This window comes from Nyctibius grandis, chromosome 6 (genome assembly GCF_013368605.1).
Source record: "Nyctibius grandis isolate bNycGra1 chromosome 6, bNycGra1.pri, whole genome shotgun sequence".
NCBI lineage: Eukaryota > Metazoa > Chordata > Aves > Nyctibiiformes > Nyctibiidae > Nyctibius > Nyctibius grandis.
Window position 1 is genome coordinate 71,001,231 of NC_090663.1, and position 19,922 is coordinate 71,021,152.

At 37.6% G+C, this 19,922-nt stretch overlaps 1 protein-coding gene across 2 annotated transcripts in view; it reads right to left on the reverse strand.

The window, feature by feature from the left end:
• Positions 1-19,922, reverse strand: part of ARHGAP10 (Rho GTPase activating protein 10) — a 153,057-nt gene that overhangs the window by 67,905 nt on the left and 65,230 nt on the right. For both annotated transcript variants that reach the window (XM_068402751.1, XM_068402752.1), the window contains exons 6-13: positions 19,402-19,512; positions 17,184-17,288; positions 13,116-13,245; positions 11,320-11,426; positions 9,567-9,661; positions 5,617-5,698; positions 4,454-4,496; positions 3,138-3,203 (exon numbers count right to left, since the gene is read on the reverse strand). In XM_068402751.1, the coding sequence (XP_068258852.1) occupies positions 3,138-3,203; positions 4,454-4,496; positions 5,617-5,698; positions 9,567-9,661; positions 11,320-11,426; positions 13,116-13,245; positions 17,184-17,288; positions 19,402-19,512 (739 nt within the window). The remainder of the gene's footprint in view (positions 1-3,137; positions 3,204-4,453; positions 4,497-5,616; positions 5,699-9,566; positions 9,662-11,319; positions 11,427-13,115; positions 13,246-17,183; positions 17,289-19,401; positions 19,513-19,922) is intronic.

Genomic DNA, 19,922 nt, shown 5'->3' on the forward strand with positions numbered 1-19,922 from the left:
CTCCAAACAGAATCCCGAAGTGTCCTATCAGAGACAAAACACAGGTGCACATCCGATCAGCATTGTGCTCAGTATGTGAGAGACAGGCTGCATATCTTGATGCCTCAGCATCTCCTACCAGGTAAAGCACAGCTGATGTGGCAATGCTGAATCAGAAGCTTACATGCATTTTAACCAAGACACTGCCTTTGATTCTTCTATTCATTCAGAGCAAATAATTTCCTTCTTGGCTTTATAAAAAGGAATGTAACTGAGAAAATATTATCCAGCCATTGACAAGTTTATGTTCAATATCTCTGCTATGCTCTTCTCTCTCTGAATTCCAGACTTTTTCTGCTATGACATGACAAGACTATTCTCAGTTTCCACCCACACTAGACTGTCCTCTCTTTCCACCCACGCCAACCTCACACCCATTATGATTAAAAGAGATAAAAACATGGCACACAAGCACAGTCTCTGAAGAGGCATCTGTCCTGTTTCCTTCTGTCGAACATAACTTGCCTTTGATGTGTTATCATTAAAGTAAAATAATCAAGTAAAAACTGCTTTAAGAATAAGTATACATATAAAATCTGCAGCCTGAAAGACAGATTTTCTTCATCATACAACTATTTGGCCAAACTCTTCTGAGGCAAACAACTGACTGTTCTCCTGGCCCTCCGTTTGTTTAGCCCGGCAGACATCAGCAGAAGGTCCTGCTGGTTCTGCAGAAAACGGAAACTGATCCTTTAGGAATGCTTCAGTTAGTCTCATGGATGAAGTCAGGATTTTTGTTTGTTAGGCTTTTTTTTTTTTTAAACACAGTTGATGTTAGGTTCAGTATTGATAAACAGAAAATCGTCAACAACTGCTTGAAATGCAATGGACAAATCAAGTTCATTGAAAGAGAGCTAGGTAGATTGCTGAGCTCCTAGAAGGTCATACCTCACCTAAACCCATTCTTGAAACCCTAGGAAAAGAAACATTTATTAAATACTGATTTTTTTCAAGTACTCCCCAAAACAAAATTAATAAATAAAAGTAATTTTCATTGGTAGTAATTACCACAAAGCACTCTATTGACTGCAGGTCTTACAAAGACTGTGTACAAATAATAGTGAAGCTGCAAGGTCTCCAAAGACAGGAAATACTGCAGCTAACTTTGGTAACTTTAATTCTCTTCCAAGTGTGCTTCAGGGCAGATCCCACTACAGGGATACATGCTTCTAATCTATGTAAGCTTATCATCTGTCTTGAACAACAATATTAGGTGGGGTTACACATATTATTTTGCACCTTCTTACACGCCCCTAAATCAAGGCATAAAGAAGAGAGTGGACTTGAACCACCAGTTTAACCTATCCACTCACAGACATGAGAAGAAACGCCATATCTAACCCATTTTTCCAAATAGCCACTTCATGAAGAAACTGTTCACATTTTTTCCACAGTTATGTTCTTGTTTCACTTTCCTTGCAGAGCATCAAAGAAAGAAAAAAAAGACTACTTGAAGAAAACTATTTGAATGCACCTATAGATAATAAATCAAAATACCGTGTACTCCACAGTGTTTACGTAAGCATGATTCATAAAGTATTATAATGTAACCAGTCACTGTGCTGTAGATCAAAACCAGCCTTTCATTACATGACCACATGCTACCCTTTTCATAAAATCTGCCTCATCCAGTGCAAAGAGAAGATCCATTCTATATCGAAGCAGGGGTTTGCAGTGAAGGCAACTTAATCTGTTGGATGCCAGCTTTATTTGCAGTGTTTCCCAGCTGAAATATTCAGACTGTAAATGCCAGTAACTGAAATTTTTAAAGCGATGAGATAGGTAAACCTTATTCAAAAGAACAGAACGAACAAAAATAACACCAGATAGAATATGGTCTAATCTGGAATAACATCTTTAATACATCAGAGAGGACTGACACAAAAAAGTCCAAGAGAAAAAAGATTTCAGATACTTCTTGCTGTTTAAATGCTAAATTCTCAATATCACAAAGGCTGCTCGGTCTTACTAATAATATTGTATAGTAAGTGCACACACGGAAGACACTGCTTTTAAGTAAGACCCTGCATTAACAGGAAGTGTGACCAACCCATTCTTCTGCACAGCTATCTTACTCAAGCTGGACTATGATACAAAGAAAGATATAAATATTCTGTGCAATGCTAAATCTCTAGGAAAAGATACAATTCCTGAAAAATCATAAACCTCCCCTTTGGGAGTGAGAATGAAAGTCAACAATTTAGGAGAACAAAATTTACACAGAGAAATTTCAACATCTCTTTTAACAAACTAAGAAATACACTGTAACCAACTACCTATTTTAACCTCTTCACTTCTTTTTTAAGAAAAAACACAACCAAACAAGCAGATTCTCCACACAATACCATATACAATGCAGTGAGCTTCAGAGCGGTTGGTCACCTGACATATCAGCATGTCCATACAAGGACTGTCCTCTCCTCACATGGCAGCAATACCAAAAGCTGATATTATCCAGTGCCCAAGTTAGACAGGGTCTGTGACACAGAACCTCTCCACAATCATAATCCCAGCTACCTCTCCAATACTGTCTGCAGACTGACCCTTCTCTTGTGTCTCCAACTTTGGAAGTACAACAATAAGTACATGCAACAGTAAGCCTGACAGCATCCGAGTCTCTGGTGTGAGACTAACTCCACCATAAGTACTTTAATACTTTTTGATACTGACTGGCCTGCTCAGCTCCTGTTCTTCTGTCTTAAGTGACTAAACAGAAAACCTCCATTCAAAGTCCACAAATGGAATACTAAAATTAATTAGTCTGTTCCAACAGCAAAGCAAAGGTTCAGGAATTGCCTACAAGATGCAGGGTTTTTTTCTCAGCTGTTGTGCACAGACATTGGCTTCCTTTGTCAAGACAGGTGCTATTACCCCCTTTCTGAGCACTTCTTGAAAACACATTTCTTGAGAGAAAGCCATACATAAAAAGGCTGGGACTGGATGGAAGGAAGCTCCTGCCCTGGTCAGTGTAATCAGTGTAATATCTACCATGTTAAGTCTTTCCCAGAGATCTACAGGAGACTAGATCACACGGGCCTTCTTTAAGAAGCAGACCAGCTGCTCCACCCCCTCCACAAACAGGCTTCGTTGATCATTACCTCGTGTTTCAACAGCACTGATGCACTTTTTGATGACGGTGAACCCTATCTTATCCAATTGCGCACCTACAAGGAAAAAAAAAGTTTCAAAAATTTTAAAGCGTCGTTACAATTATGTCTTTCACTGAAAAATAAGGCTGGACATAGATCACATAGCTAGTACTTCTCAGGCAAACCTGTAAATATTCTGGAACAGGAATACTTCATCGCTTTTTCTAGAGAAATTTCCCTTTTTTCCTTCACAACCCTGCCTAGGCCAAGTAAAGGCTTATTCTGGCGGTAGTGGCTTCACTGAATCTGTTCACAGCAGCAGCCTTTGAAGAATGGGATCTCTGATTAGGTACATATGTTGGCAGATGCAAAATGGAATGTAACAGTACTTACTACAACATCGACAATATCTGAGAGAGCTAACCAAATGGGACAAGGAAGTACTTATGATGAAAAAACATAATCATCAACAGCAGGGCTTTTACCAAGTCCTACCCTAAGCCAAAGAAATTCTCACACTAAAGATAAAAGACACATGTATATCATTTCAAAGCAGTTAACGATCTGACTACACAAAAGCAGATGCATTACTTTGTTGCTCCTATCTTATTCTTTTTTCTTCACATCAAAACTTCATTTAAAAGCATATATTGCAAAATTGCCCTTCCCCCAAACACCTGGCCTTTTTGCTCCTGGGGACCTGGTCTCGTACCACGAATATAAAAATCTGTGGAAAACTTCTATTAATAACACCAGGATCCAGCTTTAACCAACGATTTAATAAAAAAACAAGGCAAGAATAAATTGCCTGATAATGCAAGAGGAGTAACTGTTTTCACTCATATACTTTGTTAACAGAAGAAAGCTAATGTCATTTAAAGAAGGCCATCTCTTCTACTTCCATATTATGGTTTACATTTAAATACATGCATTCAGTTTTTTTGCTGACCTTTATGTTCAACTGTGATTGCTTTTAAAAACATACTTAGGCATCCTAACAGATGTGTACTCACAATCTGGATTAAGAAATTGTAATGCATTTACATACAAATTAAACCATATTTGAGTCAATTTCAAGCATAAAGTCAATTGGCAAAAACAGCCTGTTTCTCTAGCTTATGTCCAGTCCTACAACTCTTATGTATGTACTAAACTGCGTTACTGGGAAAACCCATTAATTACAAAATCCACAAAGTATATTCAGAACTCGAGATTAAAAATTAAATATTTAATTACGTTGGATCCACAGAAAAAAATTTACCCTTGCCTTTCTCAATTCTAAAATGTTAACAAAAATCAGCTTTAATAGTAATTGAAATACTTACTTCCCTCTCGTTTTGCATTTGCTTTATTCAAACTGATGAACAGCTAAGGCAAAAAAAGTAAAAAGACACAAATTACTTTAAAGAATTTTCTGAAACCAGAAACAAGACACCCCCAATCTTAATGCCCAGTAGGCACAAATACAGCTGTTTACAGCTAGAACATATCTACAACAGCTCTAACAGTAGGACCAGAGGTCCATGCCCCCTCAGAAAGTAGGCAATTGCACTTTTTAAGGAGTGACATTTTTAAAAAATTCTCAACAAATACAGTTCCTTGGGGAGCAGCACAATGCTAGTTATAGCCATTGAAATTAACCGTGATTTACGTGCTCCATGTTCCTATGTTCCTCTGCAGGTTAATTTCCCACAGTTCAAGTTCACTTAAATTGTTATGAACTGGTTTGATGAATCCTGGGAGTTACTTCCCAGCTCAGCACTCCCAGAAGTTGTAACCTTACTGGGGAGTCCAGCTCAGACAACATGTGATGGTAATAAACACCTCTGCAGACAAAACAAGATTTTTACAACATTGATGTCAATAAAATCTACTGCTAAAATCACCAGTAGCCAACTACTGCAGACAGACACGATTGTGTCATTGACTAGAAAACTGCATTATTTTTGGTCCACAAGACCAATATAATATTTATGATTGTAAGAATAATCTGCAGTGTATTTCAATTCTGCAATACAGACCCATTTCTTGATGTGAACCAGAAATTAAGCAAATTCAAATACAACCTCATTCCCATTGACAAGGATTTTTTTGATCTAGTTTTTAAACAATATAACAATACCACATAACTAACTCATGCACGTCTTGCCACTGGAATGCAGTATGTCAGCATAAGGCTAAATGGACATGCTTATACTAGACATTTTCTAGAATACCAATAACATCACTGTGATGGGAAACCATTTATAAAAATCAATGCTATCGTTACAAGAAAAAATATTTCATATCAGCATTAGCAGTTCTCTACGCTGAGCTTTACCGAGTTACTCATCTCTCCTGAGTTTTATTTCACTTTTATCCTTTCTTCACTGAATCTATCATTTTGCAAACTACATAATCCCAGTTTATTAAAAGGGATCAGGAAGTAGGGGGTGACAGAATTTCTCCATTACACTATATATTGATTTTTTTTAAAAAAGACGCTTACGGCTTCTTTTCCATCCAAGGCTTCCATCCACAGCTTCCTGTCTTCCTCAGAAAATGCCTGCATGGTCACAGGAACTCCAGGTCTGCAAATGTACCAACGATACAGAGTAACTGCATTCACCAGCGACTAAAAGAGTCTTGTCAAATTCTACTTCCAACTACAAGCAAAAGCCCACTATGCTAAAAGTCAGGGTTGGGTATTTTGCTTAATTACTGAACACTGCTCATCTTTAAAATAAAACGTATAGAACTGAGACACACAGTAGGAAATAGGGAGGGGACAGGGAGGAAAAAGGAAAGTGAATGCAATCTGCAAACTACTTCTTTCAAACAGCTCATTGTTGATAGCTTGTTGGTTCCAACACTTGCTGAGAGTTACTAAGTCTTCTGAATTCTAAATAAACTTGCTCTTGCATTGCTGTGCTGTTACATAAAAAATGGCTTTTGTCAACTTATTCAATGTGTAGTTTTCAGCTTTAGAGCAGCAACAATGATTAGTTTTCCAGTAAATATCTTATAAAAAATAAATTCTTAATACAGTATCTCATTACAAAACTCCCCTATCATAACTTTCCTTGCTGGGACATAGGGATTAGTGAACAGAGATCAACATAAAACTACTATTGTGTTTATATAATAGGAAACTAAAAAGGGTAATTGTGTGGTTCAGCATAGTGTACAAAGCAAGGAGAGTTAAAAGCAGAACAGGTTATTTGTGTAATTATTTTTCTGCCAATTAAAACAAATAATTATATTCAGCCTGCCAATACTTTTGGCAAATTTGTAAATCTTATTATATAGAGATGGATAGAAATACAGAACTAATTAATAGCATTCTCTCTCTCCCAAATCTATCTTCAAGTAGCAAAACAGCTGTAGGGGAAAATGTTATCTAAAAACAACAACACAGAGAAAACCAGCACAAATCCCACTTTTACTTAAAAGTGTAACAGTCTACACACCACGGGCATATTTTTACAACTAGAGACATTTCTAGTCCGTTTTCACCTTGCCATAAATTGTATCAAACCACATAATTTAATAGCAGCGTAAAACCCTATAGGTACAAATACCTCCTGCTCAAAATCTCTTTTCAGATAACACATGAGGATAAGGCACGCACACATCCTCTAGCTAACCAATCTAAACTCAGGAGACCCAACGATAACTTTGGAAAATGGCAGCAATCAAGCAAGTCATTCTCTTTTGATTCATTAAAGCGTGTGGACTATTAAGTCACAAAAATGGAATCTCTTACTATTCTCAGTGATAGACATTGAGCTCTTAGAGTGGGTGAGGGAAGCCTTGACTTAATTTCTGCGACTAAACAAGCTAATACTGGTATTAGTAATAACAGTAAGCAAAGTGGCTTCTCAAGCCATACCAGCTTTTTTCAATGCAAACTGGTCTGCTAGTAGTGCAGAACTGCAACCATCATAAACACACAAACTTCATCACTCAGTAGAAAAAAATACCCTAAGTAAATAGCTAAATTAACTTAAAAAAAACACATGCTGATTTTTTTTTTCTCGTCTACTTTCTTTTACTAGTTAAAACTAAAACCAAACATGTTACTTTTGTGCAGGGCAAACTTTCCTTCTTTTCACTAAAATTATAAGTGTCAAGGTATCAAAGAGTATCACCTAGAGGCAATACACCACACTCAGTATATGCTGCATGAAACATTATTTATTTGTCTTCAAATTGAAGTCAAGAGTCAAAGCCTTCCTTCCACCTTGTCCTGTATTGGTAAAATTAAAATCTAAGTAGTATTTCAGAAGGATAATACTATTTATCAATAGAAAGTCTTTTTCCTACCCCAAAAGACCTCTCCCTTTTTCCTACCCCAAAAGACCTCTCCTTAAGATTCGAATTTCTCTACATTTACCACTAGTCACCTCCAAATAAACATGATGGAGTACTACAAACAGAAAAAACATCACTTTCCAGAGATTTAGCCAGGATCCTAGCACCCTCAGAGCTTACAGTCAGAACCCAAAGAAAAAAAAAAAATCTCGTCTTTTTAAAAGAAAAATCTGTTAATACTCAGCCAGTTCCAAACTATGCTGAAGTCACGCACAAGGCTGAATGTTTGCTACTGAAAAGTCCTTCCTAAAATTTTACAATCTTGCCTCCTCCCACGGCACAGGAACAAAGAAAACCCCATGGCCAGCCGTCACTCTGTATGTTATTTTTTAACTTGGAGAAGCCGAGGGATAAGTGTGCCCTGAACTGATACCAAGGAAACAAGCTAATGGCCTGCAGCACAGAACTAATCTCCATGGGAACATCTCAGTACTACATACATATATTATTAAAAGAAAAATGTCTGATATCAAGGTCACAGTGGACCAGTTGTGTCTGTTATATCTGGAGAGAAAGACGGATTACATTTTTCCCACTTTTACCAGAGAAGAGAATGAAAAAATGTTTTGCATGATCAAGGAAATGCTGCTCTCCATCCACCTCTGTTCAAACTCCAGATACCCTATTGAGAAGAGATGACACACAGAGGGCGGTAGACTGATGTTTCTCACAGTAATTTTTCAGTAGCTTTATCAGACTCAGTTTGAAATCTCTTATTCATACTGACCCATACACTGACCCAAGAGGAGCTATGTCAAGAGTTTAAATCTTTACTCCCTTTCCTACTTTTGGGACACAGTGTTAGAATAGTTCAGCCACATCCTCCTCAAATCAAAAACACAAGTTCAAACCATGCTGTAGACATGTGACTAAAGCCACCTGAGCTGTAAATGAGTATCTTGTCGTCCACCATATGAGCTGGAAGTTTTCAGAAGCAGTGGTAGTTTTGCATTCCTTTACCCATTACTTGTTACAGAAACAGGCATGCCTCAGGCAGGCCAGTCTGACTGGCCACGCAAGCTAGGCATAGCCTCTGACCAAAGACTGTGCACGTGCATATGATCCTTATCACAGACATAATTGCACACCTCTAGCAATCACAGGACAGAGCGGCCTGACAGCATTGGCCACACTGCATTTAAAGTGAAGGGCACTATGAATTTGATCGGAGAAACACAAAAACCTATAAAACTTGAAGACCTGCTATATGATAAATTAGAATGGAATTAGTTGATATAAGTAAGGAGCAAATGTATTGGTTAAAAACAGCTCAGAAGGCGTGGATGCAAAAACTCAGCAACAGTCCACTAATTTATATATAGCATTTAATGCTAGATATGATCCTGTTCTGCACAGATACAATCTGTGCCAAAAGAACATGGCACTACCACAGCCATATTTATTTGCAGTACCCTATTAAGTTGGATTTTCTCACCTTCATGAATGAAGGAAGACTACAACACTGACGAAAAGCAATATTTATCATATTTTAAGACCCTTTTAGCAAAATAAATAAGCAGTTCTTCTCTTTTGAAATAAAGCAACAAAACAGTAGTTTTTCAAAAAGGCAGTGGCAACAATGTTCAAGATGCACTGGATGATTACACCAGGCACAAAAAGCTTCAAAATCCCAATGATCTTATTTTCAATCTGAGAATCCAGCATAAACCCTCAGCAACATGTCATTTTGGAAAGCAGGCTTGTGATACAATATGGTCATGACTGTATGAATTATTACTGTGATCGTAGTCTTTCACTATGGCTGTATGTACTTCAATTTAAGCCACATTTCTTCACTATGATAACAGCAATCCATAATAATTTCTCTAACTTTTTCTCTGCTTTCCTTTTACGTGAGCTCAGACAATGTCTATATTTCAGTTTAGATCCTCCCTGCTTCTGCTACACACAACTGAGGTAATATCCAGTGATCCATGGCAGTGCTTGCCTGCTCCTCCAGTGGCTATTTCCAATTGGCAGTCTGAACGAGCATTGGAAAAAATAAGAAAACACAAGAGTAATGTTACAGTAATGTTAACTACTGCTTAGAAAGAGTCCTTTTTCTAGTGTGTTTCATGAGCTTACCTGTCTGAAGCTTCTAAGTCAAAACAGAATCGCCTGTCTATAGTGTCTGTATTTCTTTTGGTACAATATGTAAGGATGAAGAGTTCTTCATCACCCTGTGAAAAGAAAGTTTTTATATGCTTGACCCAGTAACTGGAAGCTTCAGTAAGCCAGCTATACAAACCAAGTAAGGTAAATTTACATTAAATAATGGCAAAAGCTATACTGAAAACTGATACTTGTAAAAGAATTTGCTCATGGTTGCCATTCAGGTCTCTGCACAACAGCACATAAATTCCATGGTCATTTACAAGACATAAATGCAAAAGTATTGAGTCCATTTTAGCTAGTACTTTACAGCATGACACAGTACCACAGTAATTTAAACCAATAAAAATATTTTGCTATAAAGATTTTGCATGTTACAATAAAAGCACATGAGTGTAAGAGAGAGACTTCTCCCATTTTATGTCAGAGATTTCTGTAGTAAAGGCTATTGCTACAGTAACTAGAACAAAGCAAATGTTCTTTACTGTCTGTAATCTATCTTACAGAACCAGTCCTTTCTCCAAGACCAACCAACGCTAGGTTCATATTTTATCCTTAAGTATTCAGAAATTAAACACACTCATCTATAAATGCTACATAAGTTGTACCAGATTTAATCAACTGTACATTTTAATTATTTCTTGTCTTACTCAGCATCTCCAGACACAGGAGGTTGTTACTGAAGGAGTAACTGCATTGTGGGTTTCAAAATGAGAGATCTTTTAATACAGCAAAAATGGTTTCATAAGTATTTTAGAATGCCGAATGCTTACACACATACTATATTAACTAAAATGGCTTATTACAATTAGAGTAAATCAGGATAAAAAATTCACAGAAGTGCTGAAATGATTAAGGAAGCCAAATGCCACTAATTTTCAGCATGGCAGGTTTTCCAGACCTTTTGAAAGATCCTTCCAAATTCAATATATTTGTAAATATACACAGCCCTCAAAATGATGAAAGCCATCTCCCCTCTGCTCAAACTAATGGGATATAATACCCTGATAAAATTCCAACAACGTGATTCTCTAACCAAATTTGAAGATAGGGCAGGGTGCTGCATTTACAGGAGTATTCACTCAAGCATTATTTTCCAGCTTCAGATATCCTTTTTCCTTGTAACAAAATGCATTTCATCCATATTAATGCATTCATTTAATGCGTCATCTCTGAAGGTGCTGAGTGCCCTCAATTCCCAACTATTTCAAGAGGAATTAAAGCCATTTAAAGATCAACAGTCTTGAATATTTCAGATGCTATCAAAGATATCTGAAATTAAATTCAGTTGTCAGTACAAATTATATTCCTATTAAAATCCTCTTTTCTAGCCCCTCTTCTGGTACTTACATCTCTGAAAGAAAAATCCAACTGGAGCATGTAAGAAAGAAATTTCTAAGTCTATTATATTTTCCTGATTTACACTTTAACAAGTTAAATGCCTCACGGATAAACCAGATTCTAAACGGTGAAACACTGCATGATATCTGTACCATGTTCTCTGGTCTTCCAAAAGGAAGCAACTGAAAAGTTTGCAGAATTCTTATCTATTAATTCATCCGTTACTTTAGGTTAACGTCCTTAAATGGCAAACTGAATTGCACGAAGAAAAAAAAAAAAGAGGGCAAGGAGGTAGAGAGGGAAAGTACTTGATACATCTTACCTGATGCATCCTCTGATCTTGATACAAGGCAAGTATAAGAGTAGAATATAAAAATATACTTACAACTTTCCCTCCTGATCTGTGTTCAAACGGGATCATGGTGAACTTCTTTGTCTCTTTCCTATACGTGCAATAGTGCTTCACCCAGCTGGAACCAAAGGGAGCAGGCCCTACATAAAGTGGAAGCATTAAATAGTATGCACTTTTTCTAGTTTGTGTGTTTTCTTCTCTTGCTTTCCAAAATGATATTTGAGTCCTACTTAATTCCTAATAATGCAGTATTTAAAACAAAGGTATGAATTAAGAACATTATACAAAGTAATACAAATGTTTACCAGTGCTTACTATTCTAAAAATGGATATATGAAGCATTTCACATTTATGATTAATAACAAATGGAAAGTATCATTAATGTATCTTTGTCTTACCTCTACAGACAAAATAATTTTTCCCTATAAAATAAATATCCCTTGGGAACTTTATTTAAGCAGAACATGGAAACCTAGTTTTACACTTGGTCACCTGAAGCTAAATAACTGCAGATTAACACACCTGTGTTGCAAGCTCTACATTATCTACTGATAAAGGTCTGATCACATTTTCTGACACCAAAACTCACTCCTAACTACTCATCAGTGCATACCCTACACAGAATATACTTAACTAAGAGCCCAGCCTACTGCATACAGTATTATTGAGATCTGCACAATAATGTTAACTGTTAAAACTTGGATTCTGACCCTCTGTATCTCCTCACTTCTATTAATTTACTGTTTTTTAAAAAAAAAAGGTCTGCAAAGAAATCTTCTCTTTTGAAGGACTCTGCCCCAGAGTATCAGGGAAGCCCTTAATGAGTGGCTCAAGCCGACAGAGGATTTCACGGCTCCTAACTTGGAAGGTCTCACTGCGCTGCTCCTCCCCAACTCAGCTTCAGGCACACCTGCCTCTTCTGAATTCTTTCAGCTGATTCTAAAGCTCATGATGACCAAGACCAGTGAACTGATCCCACAGAATAACGACTCTTCTCATTTTCTACTGCTAGTTCTCTTAAAACTTATTTCTGAACACTGTAATACAGATGGTTGCATCAAGAATGTTGTAGAGTCTTCAGTTTGTGAAACACTTTACAGAAGTCTTTACTTAAACAATAATCAATTAAATGTGATAAAAGTAAAATCTCTCATCAGAATAAGCAAATAAACTTTCTGTAAGGGCACACATCTAAAAAAATATGATGAATGCAAAATATCAAAAAAAAAAATTACTTTGTGGTCATTCCTTGAGCAGTAAGAGCTCTGCATCTTATTTGTCATTTTTACTAGAGTAAGAAAGATTTATAATTGTTCAAAGCATTGACAGGATATGATTTTTGTGGCATGCACCTTCACAGCAAGATTTTCAACACTAGCTACCTAGCATATAGCCTGCTTTATCTGACCCTATGATCACAATTAGGTAAAGAAAATATATCACTGAACCAAGGAAATGACAGTCAATTTCATCATACTAAACTAGTGCAATTCTCAGAGGCTACTTTGACAACTCATGTTGTTATCCGACAACAAATGTTTGACAGTTCTAGGGAAGGTCATTAGTAAGGGATTAAAAATAACATGAAATACATCCTTTGGTCAAATAAAACTTCCCTGAATTCAGTCACCTTTGCTAAGAACTGTCACACTTTCAGCACCATGCTCTTTTTATGAGCCACAGTACCACTGCCATCAGAGACTTTGAACGTTTACTCAGATGACTGTTTAATAACCTGTAAAATCTTTGCATCTTCATGTTACCTGTAGAAATAAGACTTGCCTGTATGCACAATATGGGCACTACATGAATACAAAAATAAACCTTACTTTTTTCCTGTACATAGAGATAGCCCTCCATCGTGAAGTGATTTGCTCTTTTATGTTCCTGAGGATTTCTTCTGATCTTGTTCATGAGCTCCTCTACCTCTGACCTTGTTCCTTCAAAACGATTTCGTGTCTAAAACAAGATGATAAAAAAACATTAATAGAGAGAGTGGAAGAAAGACTTACTCTTCCTGGCAGATAGGACTTATAACAATTATCTATAAAACGAGAGAATGATTCAGGCCATTTTAGGACGGTCAGTGCACGTTTTCCATATATGTTTACTCTTCATGTTTTATGATATTCTTCAAAATTAAAACGTGGTTTAGATACTAGCTGTTGTAACTGTGGAAAGCGCACAAAGATTGCCGGAGTAGATTTCTAACAATGCACTGACCTGTTCAGGAAAGTGAAATAACGAGTGCAAAATTACTTCGGATTTGAATATTCAAGTTTCCTTAAGAAAATATTACTACAGATGTTGGCTTAATTCATTAGATTCTTACTAGTTGTCAGGAAAGGACAGGATTTTATGTGGTTATTGGGAAAAAAGTGACAGGAAGGTCACCAACAACGTATACATGTTGAGACTATACACATGACAAATGTTTTGATCACACACAAGCAGAAGCATAAAAAAAAAAAAAGTCCAGTTGATTATTATTCCTGAATGTAATTTATTCCAAAGTTTGAAAACAGCCACAAGAGAAATATTTATTAGAATATTAGTAAAAACAATCAGAAAGTAACCACACCATTCACAAATCATACAATAGGACTACATGAAATAACAGAGCAGCTCACACCTGACAGAACAAACTCTTCAGTTTGGTCTGAAAAACGCTGGCAATTGGCCAATGAGCAAATAACAAAACCAAACCAATCATGGTCATACCTAGTTTTCTCTACATACCCACTTGTCCAAATTGCACAAACTGAAAACATACATTTAAATTCCAAGATGGTATTTTCCCCAGTTGGTACGTGTGTTTTGAGGAAAACACATACTTCCAGATGCATGCTTATGTGTCTTGTTGCTTTTTGAGAGCACCTTTCTTTTTCTAAAAACAGATTGAGTTTCTGAAAATGCTGCCTCACCTGTTTTATTTTTTCCCCAGGACAAGCATACAGTTGCATACACTGACAAATACAGCATTAATATAAACAAGTATCCATTCTTCTACATAGACAGTTAACACTATGCTCCTGACTGGCCATCTGTACATGCAAATTCCAGATTTATGCTTGGAAGGAGTTTATTCATGGGCACAAACACAGTTCATGCAAGCTGGCCAGAGCAGCCACCCACACCCATGTGTTTTATAGAGGAAAGCTGAAGATATTCTTTAGGTGATGACTAAGAACAACCACTGCCTTACCTCCAGGCAAAACAACTGCACTGAACCCTCCCCATATCTATCATCTCAATTTCAGGTCACATCTGCTTGCAAATTCTGGAGTTAGACCCTGAACATAAACTCATTTCCAAGGCTCTAAACAATTTTCTAAGCTCCTTTTCATAATTTCCTAGAAGCCTTGCATTAAAAAATATACCCTGTACTTGGGACAAAGGCAAAAAAATGGAAAGTGACAGACTGCTCACACCTAAACCTTCCTGTCTGAACACTGATCACTTCAAGGTTAGATACTTTAAATGATCCTGCCAGGATCTTTGTCTTAGCTGTGCAGTGATCACAACTCCCAAGTGTGTGAAATGTACCCTGGGAACGGTGGGATGAACCATCATGGGCTCGAAAACCCTCAAGAAAATTTCTATCTCACTTTGTGCTGTGACAAAGCTGAGCTTAACCAGGGGTCGACCACAGCTGCTGCATTAGCATGGCTATGCCTCCTCTTCACAGGGAAGCCCAGGTTTGCTTGCAGGGTAGGAGAGCATGGTCAAGGCTGCAAGGATCCTCGTATGAGGTTGGGCACAGAACTGAGGTAACAAGAGAAAAGTCCTGGGAGTGTGAGGGAATCTAGTTGGAGACACGGGATTTTTACAAGGTAAGATGACTTTTGGAAGAATCAGCTTACTGGAGCTTGGGCTACAAGGCTGGGTTGGTGGTTTGTGGGTTTTTTTTTTTTCTTTCTTTTGTTTTAGAGGGAAGTGAGGGGAAGGCAGGGTCTGGGGCAGGGTGTGGAGAGGAAATCCATAGCATAATTCTCAAAGTAAAGACGACCCGAATTAAAAGGAAGGCAATTACTAGAGCTATTCTCGCAACTCTCAAATCACCCTCCATATCCAGCTAGGCTCTCTGTACTGAATCTTGTACCCTTCAATTTCTAACATGTCAATCCAGTGTTCTGACAGCAGCTCAGCTGTACCACAGCCAAGTCCTAAATCATTTTTCCTTTGGGATGTTTTGTTCAGCTTCAACACAGTGGAGAATGTGTCATGCCCTCCCCATGATCTTTTCAGATGCTTCCTTCTATTCTCCTCTTACAACAGGTAGTTGTTAAGCCTTGCCTCCTTTTTCTCTACAGCTTTTTGATATCCACGTCGTTCTTTCTATCTATTCATAAAGCTTGAGCTGTAATGCTCAATCTCTCTTGGATTTCCTAGGGCACACTATAATACCATTCAGTCAATTGAAAATGCAGCTGTTGAGATTAGCTTGCTTTCTTACTGCTCATCACTTCTTCAGACCACTTCACTGGCGTTTTTCCATCTGTAATCTGAAATCCAGCTCTTCAAAACTGTATCACAGCTTCCCTCCCACGTTTCATTTCTTGCTCGTCTTGCATCAGCTCCCCTCTATCCATTATGGCTCCGTGCTGCTCCTCATTCTGTTAGGCTAAGCACACAGAAGAAGCAAGTCTGTCCTGAGGCTTCCTTGAGAAGCACTGATTTCTGCCATGGAAGTCTACTTATGAAGCTACCACTACTCAGTTCCCCTACCCAAACCAAACAACAGCTCAAGAAGAAACTTGAGACTTAAACATATGGGAAGAAAATTAAAGGAATGGTATCATGACACTCGAATCATGTCACTGTGTATTACATCAACCATAATCCTCTTTTCCACCTTTCCGTCTCCTTGCTACTGCCTGCTAGTTAAGCCATTTCTAAAAACAGATTGCAACCTCTGAGAAGTAGTTTCTGTGTCTTAATTCCAGGTGCCCTTAGAGGTCAACAAAACAGACACACCACCATGAATTGCTTGTTTGCAGTAAGGTACATGGTTTGTTCCCTACCAACAGGCCTCTGGCACATCACAGTTCCTCTGAGCAAGTTTTATTATTTAATAAATGTCAAGGAAGCAAATAGACCATCTGACCAGTGACTCCGTCAGCCCCATTGCTTCAGCCTGTCACCCTTGTTTGCTGCTCGCTCAGTCCTGAGCAGGTCACACTGGTCAATTTGATGTGAGAATACAGTAACTAGTGGTGGGCCCCGGTTAGCCTACCCTTGAGGGAACACACTGTTTTGTCAAATACGCTGTGAGTGCTAACACCAAGTTTCCTTACACAGTTCTGCATCCCAAACCAACAGGGATGTTCTTGCCTGAAAGGGCTGCTTCGAGACAAACAGAAACTTCAAGTCACACTGCTGGCAGAGATGCCAAAAACAATGCTGATAAAGCCCAGCTGGTTTTCCTTCCTTTTCTTAGTTATGGATAATATAGCCCTATCAAGCAATGACCCTCAGACATGACCACCACATACTCGTTTTCAAGCACTGAGAACCTTGGCATCCATTACCCTTCCTCTGGATTCTCCAGTGTTGTATGCATTTTAACAGACTTCGTTCGTTTTCAAACTCTTTCATTATAATCCTTGTGTTATGTCGCTATAAAAAACTGGAAAAAGGAGTGTGAGCCTTTTACCTGGTGTTTGTTCTTTAAAGGAGTATTAGAAATGACAAAGTAAGAACTCAGGGGAATTAGCAATGATTTGTTCCGAGACGCAGTTGGTTAGCCAGGAGATGGCACTATATCCCCAAAGTTCATAGGCAATGCTCTAACACCGAGGAAAGTATTGGCAATACAGATACTGTATATACAGTAACTTAAGTGTGCGATATTATTTTAAAAAATAGAAAAGGCATAGATATCAATCTCAACTTACATTTTGTATATTTATCTGCAGGGCCATTTTGTAATGATTGAAGTCTTTAGCAAGTTCATATCCCTGATGATAGAAAGTGAACAAACCCTGAAAAAACGACAGCACCTGAAATACAAACAAAAGACTTGTTAGAATGAAAGACTCTATTTACCAGAATACGATTGCTGCACACAGCCCCTTTGGGAAAGACCAGAGATGACAAAATTATTATTTTTAAACAAATTTCCACTAATGCCTACAATTTACGAATAACTATTTAGATCCAAATTACCAGCTATGTATATAGACATTTTTGGGTGGTCCCATCTCTGGAATTTCACAACTGATCTCTACTTTACGTTTGACCATAGGCAATCTGTATTGCCCTTCTCCTAAACTTTCCTATGTAATGTTTTCCTACAGCTGTTCTGATAGCAATGATGTCTGGAATTTGTGCACAAGGAGATAATGATCATTCTGTCTTTTAGTCACCATTTCCCTGGTCATTCCCCTCCCTGCTAATGACCACACTGAGATGACTTTCATAACAGAGTCAATGGGTTTGTTCAAAGAAGGAAGCTCTCCCTCCAGTAGCTTTACCCATCACTGCTTTTAGCATGCAGATCTGACCCCCTAGCAGAACCAGAAAATAAATGATCCACATTGCAGTTTCCGACTTCAGTGTTTCAATTTATAAGACCGAACAAGTTATACTATATTGGAAACACGGTAAGGTGCAGTACTGCCTAACTCTCCTGTTTGGTTCAGGTAGCTGGAAAGAAGCAACACAGAAGAGAACAACTCTCTTTATTAAAGAGAGCAAACCAAAGAATGTATTTAATAGCCTGAAGTCATAAGCAAATAAACTATTTTCAAAAATTCAAAAACCACATAAATGTAAAGTATTGAAATGGAAAAGGGATAAGAATTTGATACTAAATAATTTCAGTTTACTACCCTAGTGAAAACTTCAAATACAAATTGAGCAAAGTTCAGTCCATCCAGAGGGAGCTTTCAGAAAAGAGAAAGGGACATGTTTCAAAAACATAACTTGAAGATTCATTAAACTAGTTTGGCTCTGAGGAAACTTCAAATGGTTTGAAACACAAGAACTGAATTCAAGACTATTTAGGATTAACAAAAAAAAACAAAACTAAAAAAAACCCTAGAAAATTAAAAAAAAAAACAAACAAACCCAGAACAAACAAAAACCACCAACACATCAACAACAAAACAATCCCACACAACCATTTTTCACAACATTTTCCCATTCCTTGAACACTGCTAATATATTTAAAGCAATTTATTCCCACTTAAGGATTTTAGCAATTTTTTTTTTATACAGGAACAAGCTATATTAAAATATACAGCTGTCATTAACTCCATAATGACCAACTGCTTTGATTACGGTCATTTGGGACCTTTTTTCATTATTACATTAAAATAATAGTATCAGAATAAAAAGACAGACTTGGCCCAAAACCACAGACTTCAGAGCGTGAGTGAATGGAATTCACTTCCACAATCCATCCTCCCTTTATCTCGGTATGACGCTTACTGTTCTCTTGTTGTTTCATGAAGTTCCATTATACTACAAAGCTAATGCACCTTTCAGAAAATTTTAGAAACAGCTCTTCTCAGAGATTTATGTAGGCCTGGTCAGCACATGTATGATTTTCACTAAAATTCAATGGAACCCCTTGATTTCTGCAGATTCAATTGCAATTGAAATCAAACATATCAGACTATCTGATAACAAGCTTTTTAGCCAGCAGCACCCTCTTAATTAATTTATATCTGCACTTCTTCACTAACAGGCCTCTAAGTGCAACCTTCATAATGAAAACAAAATTCCTTACATTAGTCAGGAATAACATGTCAGTGGTTAAAAAACACAAGTGCAAAAAGTCTGACCCTAACATCATCTTCTTGAATCCCCTATTCTGACTCACACCATAAATTAAGGTTTTTGCAGTACAGCACAAGGTTTCACACATTTTCTGAAAATCGACATCAGTTGATCCAAATCAACAGTAACTACTGAGGTAAACTTTGAGATTCCTGGTTAAGTGTACCCATGCCAGGAATTTGCACGGATGTAAGAAAGAGTGCTTTAAACTCTGTTGTCACACAACTGCATACATTTTCCCAGAAAACAGAGCTCCTTGGCTCTCATCCAATTGCATTCCTTCTCCATCCCTTATGAATGACAGGGTAGGCTGAATTCACTGGTACTTACAGGTTCCACACACTCAAATTTCTTCCGCTCCTGTATCTCTTGCAACTTGCATACATACTCGAGGGACAGCTCATAGAAGTGTTTTCTGTTCTGCTCCACTTGGTTATCTGCCTGCACACAGAATACAGCTAATGAAGTTTCAAAGATGTTTTGCAGACAGCTTCAAAATGACATACATATAGCATACAAGTGGCAAGCGGTAAGATAATTTTCTCCAGACTGGGATTTATTCCTTTACAACACAGCTCGTTCATTTACTTTTAAATGGCAGCAACAATTCCCTTTTACTAGATAACGTACATTGTTTTGAATCACGAGGCTAAATTTTTAGAAACGTTCCAATAACACCACTTCAAGCTTCTTTTCTGTGGAATCCAAGCCAAATACTTCGGAACAGGTACTTGTGCACTGCTTTAATAGCATTGAAAAGGCGCCTGCCCAAGCAGATAGAGGGGGCTAGGAGCATCTTCCATTAGAAAAGGGGGAAATCATCTCTCCAGTCAAACTAAGGAAGAAAATGT